The 14,637-nt window shown below is 34.1% G+C and overlaps 1 protein-coding gene across 2 annotated transcripts in view; it reads left to right on the forward strand.

Annotated features, from left to right (window-relative positions):
- The window catches only part of LOC117326171 (rho-associated protein kinase 2-like), a 44,226-nt gene extending 30,362 nt beyond the window's left edge, over positions 1-13,864 (forward strand). For both annotated transcript variants that reach the window (XM_033882810.1, XM_033882811.1), the window contains 18 exons: positions 457-563; positions 825-975; positions 1,419-1,579; positions 2,265-2,387; positions 2,741-2,802; positions 3,119-3,188; positions 3,786-3,889; positions 4,507-4,693; positions 4,980-5,073; positions 5,520-5,617; positions 6,137-6,271; positions 6,702-7,108; positions 9,328-9,406; positions 9,863-9,925; positions 10,215-10,347; positions 11,774-11,839; positions 12,484-12,616; positions 12,795-13,864. In XM_033882810.1, coding sequence (XP_033738701.1) covers positions 457-563; positions 825-975; positions 1,419-1,579; positions 2,265-2,387; positions 2,741-2,802; positions 3,119-3,188; positions 3,786-3,889; positions 4,507-4,693; positions 4,980-5,073; positions 5,520-5,617; positions 6,137-6,271; positions 6,702-7,108; positions 9,328-9,406; positions 9,863-9,925; positions 10,215-10,347; positions 11,774-11,839; positions 12,484-12,616; positions 12,795-12,897 — 2,276 coding nt within the window. In that variant the 3' untranslated portion in view covers positions 12,898-13,864. The remainder of the gene's footprint in view (positions 1-456; positions 564-824; positions 976-1,418; positions 1,580-2,264; positions 2,388-2,740; positions 2,803-3,118; positions 3,189-3,785; positions 3,890-4,506; positions 4,694-4,979; positions 5,074-5,519; positions 5,618-6,136; positions 6,272-6,701; positions 7,109-9,327; positions 9,407-9,862; positions 9,926-10,214; positions 10,348-11,773; positions 11,840-12,483; positions 12,617-12,794) is intronic.
- Positions 13,865-14,637: the final 773 nt, after the last annotated feature.

The following is a 14,637-nucleotide window of genomic DNA, read 5'->3' on the forward strand; positions in this document are numbered from 1 at the left end:
AGGAACTCAACGGTATGTATACTACAACAGGAGCGTAACTCACACAACCAAAACTCGGCTCACACACAGGAACTCAACGGTATGTATACTAGGACAGGAGCATAACTCACACAATAAAAACTCGGCTCACACACAGGAACTCAACGGTATGTATACTAGAACAGGAGAGTAAATCACAATCAAAACTCCACTTACACACAGGAACTCAACGGTATGTATACTAGGACAGGAGCGTAACTCACACAGTCAAAACTCGGCTCACACACAAGAACTCAACGGTATGTGTCACTAATGTGAGTCTTTAGTCATTTAAAATCTATTTTTAATTGTAGTTGGTTAAATCTATGTAAGATTTAAAGCAAATACAGTTTCTTAATGGCATACTCTTATTAGATGATTAACCATCAATTTAATTGAGCATTTAGTTAGATGTGTTCTGGGATTTTCATTTTTCAGAAAGAATAGCTAAACTTCAGGAAGAAAAAGAAAGAGGAATTGAAAAAGAACAGAATCTCAGCGATGAACTAAAACGCCTGAATGAATCCATTGTCCGACTAGAAAAGGTAAAACTCATCAAATCAAATCTCAAACCATCTCTGACTCTAGCTTTATTATAGTAGATAATTGAAGGCAGTGTGATTGCTCTTTTGATATAATTTGGAATCTTTTTCGGAAACATGCATTTTCACTTTAACAGGTTTAATTGTACTCTCAATGGTTCTGATGGAGACATTTAAAAAAAATCATCCTTGACGGTTTAAATCTCTGAAACACTGTTTCCAGAATTTGCAGTGAACTGATCTTATATTTGTCTATGTTATTAGGACAAGAAATACATGGAGATTGAGCTGGAGGCTTACAGAAGGAAGCTCGACACTGAGGTTGTCTCACATAAAGACACTGTCGCGAGATTTAATGATGACAAGAGAACTCTGCTCATATCGTCCGAGGAGGCCAATATGGAAGCGGTGAAAGGTCTGTGTTCACATAAAGTCAGGGATAATTTTAAAATATTAATTTTATGGTATTGTCTTGGATAGAAATAAAATCTGCAAAAGTTTATCTTGTAATTGTGTTTATCCTGTACTTTTGAGATTTTGTGATATTTTGACAGTTGTGATTTGTTGTCTTACAAAAAGATGTATTTTAAAATCTTTTATCTTGTAAGGGAAAGGGCTTATCTGGGCATTAGCATGTTGCCTCAATACCCATTGAAAGTTGTGTATTCGTTAAAATCTTTATGAAATGAACATTTTTGCAGCAAATCATGTAAAATTAATTGAAGCATCGGAAAAATCTCTTCAAATATTTTGCAGCTGAAACTGGTTTAAACAATTATCTGTCAAATTTAATGTCACAGTTCAACATGAATGAATGTAAAATGTTCTTATGTTTACTGTGACCTTGACCTCTTACAGAGATCCAGAAGAAATTTGACCAGGAGCATGCGACACGGACAATGTCAGAATCACGATTGATGGATATAGAAAAGAAAAATTCAGAACTTCTAGTTGATATTTCTCAGTTCAAACAACAGGTGTCTTCATTGCAAAACTCACTGAGTTGTGAACAAGACAAGGTAAAAAAACTGTAGTTGATTGTTATAGCTATCTCTTTAATGAAAACTTTACAAATTATTAAAGAGATAGACTTAGAGAAATAAATATACCACTACTAGGGTAAGGGAGGTTTTCAGGGTGATGGATATCATTATATTTTGTCACTGTTAGAGACTATGATTTATTATTTAGAATTACAGCACTAAGAACAGGAGTATTCAAAGGTTATTAGCTACTAAAAGTATTGAAATTTTTACCAAGTATTGAATGATGAATTCCATGGACCCACTTGAAAAAATCTGCTGAAGTAACCTTTTGAATTTAATGATCATCCACGATTTATGAAGATGATAATAATTTACAATTCAACAGCATGCACATGCTTATGTTTTAAGTGCCATTTTAGACATATTTTTCCCTGTCGACTGCCAGACCCACGGTCTCCCACACATTATAATAATCTCTTTCTCATCATTGTAAAACAATTATATTATACAAGATATTCTGTCTTCAAAGATTTAGCTTACATTCACACCATCAGTGTTATAAGTTGTACAGCTATATTAGATTCTAAAATGTTGTTTGTTGTGGTTGAAAGGTCAGCAGTCATACTTCGCAAACAGGGATAGTTGAGGAAGGGTGAATATTGATAGAAGATTAAAAACAACCATTTATATATAAATTCATTTATTTGTTTCTTTCCAGTCAAGAAATTTATCCTTACAAGTTGAACAAGAGATTCAGCGGCGTAATTTAATGCAGAGTGATTTTAAAGTCCAGGCTCAGGATTTGACCAAGGCAAAGAGCTTAGAAAGACATATCCAAAAGGTAATGTTACTGTAGCCCGGTTTCGACAATGTTCCTCAGCTCAAATTCCTTAACTCGAGGAAATTCTTTAACTTCAAATTTTCTATTGGAACATATTTGAATATTGGATTTAAGTTGAAAAGTTGTAGTAAAGGAAGTTTCCTTAAATTTTGTGATGCTTTTCGATGAAAGAATTTTGAAGTTAAGGATTTCCTTAAGTAACTGAATATCATTGAAAACAGGACCTGTCCACACACTTGAAACAGATTTATCTGGATTCTAATGAGACTTGATTATACAAGTATTTTAAACACATTCAGAGTAGTACAATGTTTAAGATCAGAATCACTGTTAATACTTAAGTTACATTTCAGGAACTTGATGATGCCAAAGAGGAGAAGCTCTATCTTGAAGAAGAGCTACGGAGAGTGAAAGAGTGAGTTTTGACCTTTATAACTAGTTAGTTACTTAAAACTTGTATCTTTTAATATATTGGGATATTTTCATCAAGTAAGGTAGCAAAATTGTATCAGTCAATTGTTTAAACAGACTATGTAATGAAATTAAATTAATCATTAAAGATTTTAAGCATGTGATAAAAACTGTTTATCTTCACAGAGATATGTCTGTCACAGGTCTAAGTTAATCCTTGAAAAAATTAAGCATTAAACCCTCACAGAGGTTTTCAGTAACAAATATCAATGAATCGTTAAATATATTTAGAATTTGACAAAAACTGTTTACCTTCACAGAGATATGTCAGTCACAGATCTACAAATGAAGGAACTTCAGGACCAGCTGGAAGCAGAACAGTATTTCTCTGTAAGTATTTACACAGGAAAATGCATTTAATACAAATCATTATTACAAACTTGTAACAAAGTCAAGTCTTTGCAAAAAGAAATTTAACATCAATCTACAAAAGAGAGAAAATGTATTTGACAATGTGGAGATAGATTTACTAAAATTGACTTTGAAAACTTTGTCTCCGAATCCAATTCAGTTGGCAATGATTTGATAGTAATTATGACTGGTTTGTTTAGTCGCTGTACAGAACACAGGTGATAGGGGCCGCGATGGCCGAGTGGTTAAGGTGTCCCGACACTTTAACACTAGCCCTCCACCTCTGGGTTGCGAGTTCGAAACCTACGTGGGGCAGTTGCCAGGTACTGACCGTAGGCCGGTGGTTTTTCTCCGGGTACTCCGGCTTTCCTCCACCTCCAAAACCTGGCACGTCCTTAAATGACCCTGGCTGTTAAAAGAACGTTAAACAAAAACAAACCAAACCAAACACAGGTGATAGTAATTATGACCTGTTTGTTTAGTCGCTGTACAGAACACAAGTGATAGTAATTATGACCTGTTTGTTTAGTCGCTGTACAGAACACAAGTGATAGTAATTATGACGTGTTTGTTTAGTCGCTGTACAGAACACAAGTGAAGGAGCTGAAGGAGGATGTGGAGGAGAAGACCAAACAACACCAGGATGCTGTCATGGACCTGAAGAGTGTAGAAAAGGAAAAGTAAGAAATAGTAGATACCTTCTGAGGGACCTCAGGACCAATATAGTTCTAACACATACTCATTGGAATTTTGAAAGCAAAATTTGTTTCACCTGTAATTATGTCATGCTCAAAGCCAAACCCATCTTCATGTTTTAGCAAACCGACCATGAAGCGCCTTTGATTTTATGTATGTTGAGGTCGCGCTCAGCTTGCAATGTCAATGTTTCCCTGAAAACCTTTTTTAAAAGAACTCTTGAGGCGTAGATTTATGGTTCTCAGTAAGGAGATACTGTTAGCTGAAGTGCATATCTGCAAAAATTTTAAAGCAGTTTATGAGTTTGACCTCTTACAAGGTCTGTGAGTTGAGATATATCAGCAAATTTGAACATCTCTTGTAACTGGTGACTGGTTTAGACCATTCTGAAATTTATGAGAAATAAACGTAATAAATTTTAGTGGTGTTTTATGTCAATACAAGAAAATACATCTAAATGTACAAAAACATTTATTAATGATTAATAAAACCGGCTCTGTATACTGTATTGTAGTGTTGAAGATACAAGTTACAGTAAGATTTGATGTTTAGACTTTAAACTACTTACTTTAATATTTATACTGTCTGTCTGTAATTTCAGGGACTCTATGGCTGTTCAGTTAGAGATTGCACTGTCCAAAGCAGACTCGGAACAACTGGCCCGATCTATCGCAGAGGAACAACTGTCTGATGTGGAGAAAGAAAAAACTGTTTTAGAATTAGAAATAAAAGAATTAATGGGCCGACACAAGAGTGACACTGGCAAAAAGGAATACCAGTATCAAGTGGTAAGGAGCCTCAGTCTGAAGTGGGGCGATTATACACACACTGTGTTGATGTTTATATATTAAATGTAAACTTTATTTATCTTACAATAATTAATTGTCCAGTCTTTGTATGCAGAATGCGGCTTTCTGATTGGTTGATGGATTAAATACCTTTTTCCATGATGTCATGTTTTCTTTGACAAGTGTCTGTGATTTCAAATGAGATATATTGTATCAACAGTTTGATGTTTACAATGAATAATTTATACTAAGCAAACGTAAGTATTTCTTTGTTATTTTCTCACAGTTAGAGGAGTCGAAGCGAGACGTTGTAAAACGAAACCAGGAGATTCAAGCAGAATGTGATGAACTAAGTAAGCAAGTCAAGAAAAAGAACGAAGGTAAGATTACTTGTTGTAGAAATACTGTATTACTCCTTACTAATTATGCATTATCATGGTAAAATGTAACGACCATTCCAAATATTGTAAATACTTTTCAGGTGAGGTGCAAAGAAACAGTTATTGTCTGATACGATCAAAAAGGTTTTTTCAGCCTAACATAAAAATGTTGGTGCCTTAATGCAATAACAAACAAAATAAAATAAATAATAATAATGATATGAAATTTTCAATTTAATGATTGTTCAGTCTTTAGTGTTATGTGATTCATATAAAGGTTAACTGCGGTGTTGAATACTCCATTTATTGACATGAAATGGCATCAACACTTTTATAACTCTGTGATCTTGGGCTGCAGAAATCTCTGGAATATAAACCAAAGTAAACTTAAGTTCTTGTGTCTTGTTTGTGAATCTGTCTTTAAAAGTGTTATTGTTTCTCCGCAGAGCTCCGTAATATACAAACCCATAATGCAGAGGGCGCTGGTAGTGAACTAGAAAAATTACGAAAGAATTTTGAAGAGGAAAAGATAAAAAAGATTCAGGTGAGGAGAAATGATTTTGAAAGTTTACACTTCAGTTTATAGTAAACATAAAACTAAATTGAAGATTATACTTCAATGTTATTTAAAGAAAAAAACTTATTTGTAGGATAAATCAGACACCTGATGAAAGAGGACCTTTTGCTTATAGTCTAGTTCTTAAAAGTCTATGATTATAGTCTAGTTCTTAAAAGTCTATGATTAATGTCTAGCTCTTTAAAGTCATTAATTAAACATAGCAAGAAATGTTTTCTGATTATGCAGCAACTATTACATAAATTATCACTGTGTTACAGTATAACGTTGAGTCACCACAAAGTTTTCTGGTGAAATAATGCTGTGTAAATCAGTATCATCAGATCTTATTAATCACGTCATATATGGATTTTATTGAAAGATAAAAATTTATGGTATTTAATTTCCATTCATTGCTTTTGTGCTTAAATATTTTGTTCAAATGTATTAATTCAGAAGTGAATTTTTGATTACGGAATATCTTATATATATTTCAAATGTTTTCAGGCCGTTAATAAATTAGCTGAGATAATGAATAGGAAGGAATTCAAGCCTCCGGGTAAGAACAAGAAGAGCACACCAGACGCAGATATGAAGAAGAAGGAACGTGAACTACGCAAAGCACAACAAGAACTTCAGATGGTACGTTAGTGTTGAGGTCTTATACAGCCAAGTCTAATTGGTCTTCATATTTACTGTAAAAACAGAAAACAGATTGATACATTTATATACCATTTATGAAATATTTTGTTAGAAAATTTTCTGATTTCCCTCTGAATGTATCAAAACCCACCTTTATTTCAAATATTATGTATACATGTTTACTTAGTAATAGAAAAAATTCTCGTTTCCCTCTGAATTTATCAAAATCCACCTTTAATTCAAATATTGATTACTTAGTAATAGAAAGTCATTCATTATAGTTGGTTGGTGATGTTCAATAGTTTTGCTGTCTTGATAATGATGGCGTCTACAATGGAACTGATATCGTAAGAATTTTATTGAGTATGATATTGATGAATTGGCCATTAAAGTTTATACAGAAAAAAATATTTATTGTTGTTTCCTCAAGGAAAGAGAGAAGTATAACAAGATGATCGAGAAGTACTCGCGCGACTTGAGTGAGACCCAGGCTGCGTTGTACGAGGAAGGACAACAGCGGTCCAAGCTGCAAATGGAACTAGACGCAAAAGACAGTGAGATTGAGTTATTGAGACAAAAGCTGACGTTCCTAAACGTAGACTCAGCATCAGTGCATAGTGGTAATGGTGAAAACGATGGCGATATTAGTATTACAAGTATATCTCAAGTACCATCGGACACGCTCATGGAGGGTTGGCTGGCCGTGCCCAACAAGTCCAACATTAAAAAGTACGGCTGGAAGAAGCAATATGTGGTGGTCAGTAGTCGCAAAGTGCTGTTCTACAACTCGGAGAACGACAAACAGAATGCTGACCCTGTATTGGTGCTAGATATTGAGTGAGTATTGTACATTTTAGTAATACTTGATAATGTCATTCAGACCAGGAAAAAACACTTGAGATCGACAGGATATGTCATATGTCCGTGTTAAAAACTCTGTTGCATACATGATTTTAGACTTAAGTGTTTGAGATACTGTATAACTCATAGGGTGTTTTTTCGCTACATGCAAATTCAGCTATTGGGAGACAAAATCTAAAAATATCATAGTTTGCCATTGATGAACAAAAATTACAGTGTAACTTTTGGAAAAATCTTACAACATTGTTATCATAGTAGACTTACAACATTGTTACAACATTATTATCATAATAGACTTACAACATTGTTATTGTAGTAGACTTACAACATTGTTATCATAATAGACTTACAACATTGTTATCATAATAGACTTACAACATTGTTATTGTAGTAGACTTACAACATTGTTATCATAATAGACTTACAACATTGTTATCATAATAGACTTAAAATATTGTTACAACATTGTTATCATAGAAGACTTACAACATTGTTATCACAGTAGACTTACAACATTGTTATCATAATAGACTTACAACATTGTTATCATAATAGACTTACAACATTGTTATCACAGTAGACTTACAACATTGTTATCATAGTAGACTTACAACATTGTTATCATAGTAGACTTACAACATTGTTATCATAGTAGACTTACGACATTGTTATCATAATAGACATACAACATTGTTATCATAGAAGACTTACAACATTGTTCTTACAACATTGTTATCATAATAGACTTACAACATTGTTACAACATTGTTATCATAGTAGACATACAACATTGTTATCATAGTAGACTTACAACATTGTTATCATAATAGACATACAACATTGTTATCATAGTAGACATACAGCATTGTTATCATAATAGACATACAACATTGTTATCATAGAAGACTTACAACATTGTTCTTACAACATTGTTATCATAATAGACTTACAACATTGTTACAACATTGTTATCATAGTAGACATACAACATTGTTATCATAGTAGACTTACAACATTGTTATCATAATAGACATACAACATTGTTATCATAGTAGACTTACGACATTGTTATCATAATAGACTTACAGCATTGTTATCATAGTAGACTTACAACATTGTTACATCGTTGTTAACATAGCAGACTTAAACTTTGTTATATAGTACAGGCATTTTGGTACCGATTCACATTACAGAACAGGACAGTATACTTGTTGAAACAGCACATTAAGCTAAGACATCCAGACACAAATTTTCATGATTCTCATGTTCGCTAACACTGATAGGCTTTCTTAAGGAAAAGATCATTGGTGTGGTTGACTTAAGTAGTAAGCCACATTTAACCTGCCCAGATTGGCCTTATTGAATGATTGAAAACACAAGGTCTCCCAACATCTGTCGGTGTATAGAGAGTCTAAAATTATAATGATTCCAGTCTATGAACATCACATCATCACATGTCCTTAACTGATCATTGTTCCTTTTACAAATTGTTTCTACATAAATCCTTCGTACATCACATCTGATTCAGCAGCACTATAGTGCTATTCTAGTAAAATATTAATCCATCGAGGTGAAATCCAGAAATAAAGAAATTCTATACATGATGGGTGCTGGAGATAATGTAGTCTATTATAATACATTACTGTTTGAATTTAATCACTTCTGTGGGTGGTCTCAGTTTGACTCGCATGGGGTTCTCCTGTTTGGTAGACTCATTAACTGAAATAGTCCTAATATTCTTTCTCAACTAAAATCTGCTATATTAATATATCTTGCCATACAGTCTTAGGGCAGAAGAAAAACAGTGAAAATTAGATACTGGCAGAAAAGAAACATTGCTAGTTGTATGAGTTTGCTTGTATTTCTTGTTGCATCTATTTTCAACTTGCATGCTTTAGCTCTACACCTTTCCATACAGTATATGATGGTTGTGTTTTGAAAAGCCTAAAACATTTCCACACCAATGTTAGTGGGCAAGGGCAGGCCCGGGGTATACCAGGAATCAGGTTGTTCCAGTTTACCTTATATATATACCACTCATAGATAATCACAAGTAGCCAGGATTGTAATTACAAATGTCGGCAGATTATTGTTATATAGTGTTTAAGAATAAAGGATTTACAAGAAGTTTCGTAATTATTATGTAGGAAAATAAAGGTAGTATTTATGATTAAATTTTGCGATTCTTTCCACAGAAAATTATTCCATGTTCGTCCTGTGAGCCAGGGTGATGTTTACAGAGCAGATGCCAAAGATATCCCACGGATATTCCAGGTATGTCCAAGTTAGCTCGCACAACTAATGTAATGAATAAACTACTTAAACTTCAGGAGTTGTCAAAAAGTATGTAACGTCTTGGTCCTTTGTGTTTTACAGTGAAAATCAGCTATAAACCTAAACTCCAAGCTTGTTTGTATGTCGGTCTAGAGTGCTTTGTACTGAAAAGCTGTAAGATTAATCTTCAGGGGTTGTCAAAAAGAATGTAACATCTCGGTTGTGAGTGCTCTGCTTGAAATTTCATTGACCTCAAGTATATGGAAAGGTTTCTCTGATCTTCATACAGTTAATAATGAATTGTCGGAATAAAATTAATAAAGAATTTGAAACAAATACAGATATGAACATGAACAATTTTTCTCACACTCACCTGACATGTAGTAATCCAATATTGTAAGTTACAATGTGGTATTCTTGTAACAGACACCTGATGTTTTTACAATATTGTTTCAGGTCCTGTATGCTACTGAAGGGGAAAATAGACGACCTGACGAGATAACTCATGATATGAATCAGGTAAACTTTTGAGAAAGAAGAAAAAATGTCAATTGATCACGAATATAAAACTACTCGAAAACAAAATTCTTTGAACTTATTATTTTGCAAGAAATTGGTACACAACGTTAACCTTATGTGCCTAAAATATACTGCTTTAAAGGGTTGCTTTTGCGGTAATTACATATGAGAAAAGGCAAATTGCCAAAATTCAAAAAGAAAAAAATATTTTTCGTGCAGAATAATTGATGATTTTGGGACTACGCATCAGTCAGATGTTTTAATAAAAGTGTGTTTTCCTTCTACACAGGACAAATCTGCAATGGTTCAGCACAAAGGTCATGAATTCATACCCTTACATTTTCGTACCCCAACCAATTGTGATGCATGCAACAAGGCAGTTTGGCATGTACTTCATCCGCCACAGGCTCTGGAGTGTAAACGTGAGTAGGACGTTAGGTGTAGTGTGGTAGTATTTCATTACTGTAAACGTGGGTAGGACGTTGGGTGTAGTGTGTTAGTATTTCATTACTGTAAACGTGAGTAGGACGTTGGGTGTAGTGTGGTAGTATTTCATTACTGTAAACGTGAGTAGGACGTTAAGTGTAGTGTGGTAGTATTTCATTACTGTAAACGTGAGTAGGACGTTGGGTGTAGTGTGGTAGTATTTCATTACTGTAAACGTGAGTAGGACGTTGGGTGTAGTGTGTTAGTATTTCATTACTGTAAACGTGAGTAGGACGTTGGGTGTAGTGTGTTAGTATTTCATTACTGTAAACGTGAGTAGGACGTTAGGTGTAGTGTGGTAGTATTTCATTACTGTAAACGTGAGTAGGACGTTGGGTGTAGTGTGTTAGTATTTCATTACTGTAAACGTGAGTAGGACGTTGGGTGTAGTGTGTTAGTATTTCATTACTGTAAACGTGAGTAGGACGTTGGGTGTAGTGTGTTAGTATTTCATTACTGTAAACGTGAGTAGGACGTTGGGTGTAGTGTGGTAGTATTTCATTTCTGTTAACGTGAGTAGGACGTTGGGTGTAGTGTGTTAGTATTTCATTACTGTAATCGTGAGTAGGACGTTGGGTGTAGTGTGTTAGTATTTCATTACTGTAATCGTGAGTAGGACGTTGGTTGTAGTGTGTTAGTATTTCATTACTGTAAACGTGAGTAGGACGTTGGGTGTAGTGTGTTAGTATTTCATTACTGTAATCGTGAGTAGGACGTTGGGTGTAGTGTGTTAGTATTTCATTACTGTAAACGTGAGTAGGACGTTGGGTGTAGTGTGTTAGTAATTCATTACTGTAAACGTGAGTAGGACGTTGGGTGTAGTGTTAGTATTTCATTACTGTAAACGTGAGTAGGACGTTGGGTGTAGTGTGGTAGTATTTCATTACTGTAAACGTGATTTTCGCGGGGTGTTAATTTTGTGATTTTGATACATAAATTTTAAGTGTGGGGTAATTTTCGCAATCAATCCACCTTCATTTGAAGTTCGAGAGAATACAAATTGATATCAAAATAATATGCACAGGGGAAATTTTCGCAATTACCAGATCTCCGCGTAATTAGCGTAAATTCCCCCCCTCGCATAAATTTCCACGTTAACAGTATGAAGGTTAAAATTTATATTGAATGTGTTGAAACGCTCAAATGATTTCTTCTGATTAACACTTTTGCTGTGAATGAAAGATATGTGACTTGTAGGTTCCTGGAATGATGTCTGACAAATTTTGGGAAAAGAAATGACCTTGACTGGTTACAGGGGTCATATTTGTTAAATCACTGAGTGTCTCTAGTAACTGATGCAGGTCTGTTGAGCCTCTTGTTTTGTTTAAAGTGAAAGTGTAACATTTACTGTTTCTGATGCAGGGTGTCATATCAAAGTGCACAAAGACCACTACGACAAGAATGAGGAGTTTGTAGGATATTGTAAAGGTAAGGAATTTATTCTACAAAAATCATCATTTAAATTTTTGGTTTATTTTGTTCATGTCCTATTAACAGCCAGGGACATTTTAATTTCATAAATAACAAATTAATAGTAAGTGTTGTTTAGAAAACTCTGTCTGATGGCCAAACTTTTCTGTATTGGTTCTTTATGATCACTCTTACAATCAAGTATAAGCTGCATCTACGAAAACTATGTCGGTGATAGTGACTTACTTATCATGGCCGTCAGTAAATCGTAGATTTACGATTTACTGAAGTTCGATCACAATTAAAACTATTGATAGCTTAGCACACAATTGTACTCAAATTTCTGAATTTGCCCTTAAGTGAATGTAGAGGAATACAATCGAATATGTCAATAGTTTGATGTATATTATGGATGTAGTCTTCAGTTGGTTAAATTTCCATTGGTTGCTGTGCTCAGTTAAGTATTGTGAGAATTTAAAAATAAAACGGCGATGAAGCAGAGATGTTTGTGGAGAGCGGCAGAGTTGCTACTTATCATAAAAAAAATTGATCTGTTAATCCCTGATTTTACCCACTTGTCTTCAAGGTATAATATGTTTTATGTACGGACAATTGATTATAAATAAGATAGTCCTGGTATGATTGTCCGTTCCTGTTTGTAGTGAACTACGACCAGAACATTCAGGCTAAGGAGATGCTGTTACTAGCCGAGACGATCGACAAACAGAAACATTGGGTCACACATCTGAGTAAAAAGATTACGAAAAAAGGAATAGTCAGTTCCGGAAATCTTGGGTAATTAGTTCATTATAATTGTAAACATAAATTATTAAAAAAAAAATTTTTCCAATAATATCAAGTGATGTTATATGAAACTCATTTGAAAATTAACTCTTCACTGGCTTTTATGTCCAGTTTTATCGTTAAAAAGTGTTGTAATTTTGTTTTGAAAATATACTTCTTCTTTTCATAGCACATCACGTGGCACAAGGCAGTACTCGTCGTTTGGAATGCAACGCCAGATTGGGAATCAGAGATCGGCATCAACACTTCCTCCAAACACCCGGCCGGTGTGATGCAGCCTCATTGAAATCATCAATTCATCATCATTTTTAGAGAAATTAGGATACAAAGTTTATGGTGACATTTTTGTTAATCATTTATCATTTGAGGTACGGGATTGTGGACTCAGTCAGGACCTGGTTAATCAAATAGGGACATGTCTGGCTACTGTGAGGACATATTTTCCTACGTTTTCCAACGAAATAATGGCCACCGTCCAACTGTTCTTGCCCTTTGCGGAATGGTGCTGGACAAAAGAAAAGCTTTTCTTGATATGAACTTTCATATTTGTACACTAATTATCTTAGCACAAAGTGTAGCTCGTTAAATTCTTTGTAGTTGCTGTGAGATGCAATGTTCCAGGATAAAACACCAAACAAGTGTAATTGTTTTTATTGTCAGAATGTTATATCATAGAATATGCAATACTGACATAAATATAATTTTTTTTAAGATCATGGTACATCAAAAATTTTCATTGCCAAATATAAAAACAAAACCACATATGAGAAAACCTGCTTTTTCCATTCATACATTCTCTTCATTAAATGAATGTGTAAGAAAACCAGGATTGGTTTAAAATACCGGTGTGGTTTTTGTGACCCCTGTGTAAAATACTGCCTCAATCGTTGGATTTGGAGTACAACTCCTATAAAATATATGCCTTCAGGCCAATTCTTGTTCATGACACCTCTGATTAAAAAACTCACCAAAACAAGACATATTTTACTGTTGAGATGTACATGTTGTAAGATAAAGTGTTTATACCTGCTAGTTGTTTTCCCCTTATAATGCCCACCACGTTCCATCAAATGATACTTGAAGGTCTTTAGTTTCTTGAAGCTCTCAATTTTGAAGTCTTTGCAGCGACAGTTTTTCCATTGAAAAGATATCTCTGGAATATAAACAGAATTGCATGCAATGTCGTAATGCATTGCCATAAAATGTTAAATTTGACATTTCTGTAATCTGCAAAACAGCAAAAAATTTGTGAGTCCATGAAAATAAAGACTTTACAGATATTATCCTATAAAGCCAGTGTAAATGCATTTGTAAATGCATGGTTTGAGGAATATATTGAGTATGGATGTAGCAATAATGAGATAAGAACAATTTTGATGTAAATATTTTTTGTTTTTCTATGTTATTGCCTCTGTCCCCGTTATGTCTGTGTTGTACATATGCTGTGTCTTCACTCGTCTACTTACTGTCAGGAGAACCTGGTCACAGTGCTAGTGTGTAACCTCGGTGTCCACACGCAAGATAAAATTCATTTTCTGGATTAATATGATGGAAACCATACCATGCAGGTATCCAATATGAGTCCAAGATAATGAGTTTGCACAATTTTTCGATATTCCAGAACATTTAATTTATTGGAAATTTATCTATATCATATCATATATACCATTCTTCCACTTGTTTTGCTATTTACCCAGTCGTGTGTACATAGTAAAAGGTCAATGTTTTATATCAGATGATTTTAAAATGTCTTTTTGAATACCATTCCTAGAAAATATTCAGCTGAAGTATTACAAATCCAGCGATTTAGTAAGAATGATAAGTGAATGATGTGGTTAATCAAATTGATGCACAAGCAATATTTTATCTAAAGTTGATTTAAAAATCAGAAAAATGAGAACTGAAACATCTTTCTTCAAATTATTGTGAAATATAGAAATTCCTGTAATCAGAGCTAATTAGTTTCAAAGGTTTGTCCTACCAATTATAATTATCTGGCGGAGACCCAGGGT

The sequence above is a fragment of the Pecten maximus genome, chromosome 4 (assembly GCF_902652985.1).
Source record: "Pecten maximus chromosome 4, xPecMax1.1, whole genome shotgun sequence".
NCBI classification, from domain to species: domain Eukaryota; kingdom Metazoa; phylum Mollusca; class Bivalvia; order Pectinida; family Pectinidae; genus Pecten; species Pecten maximus.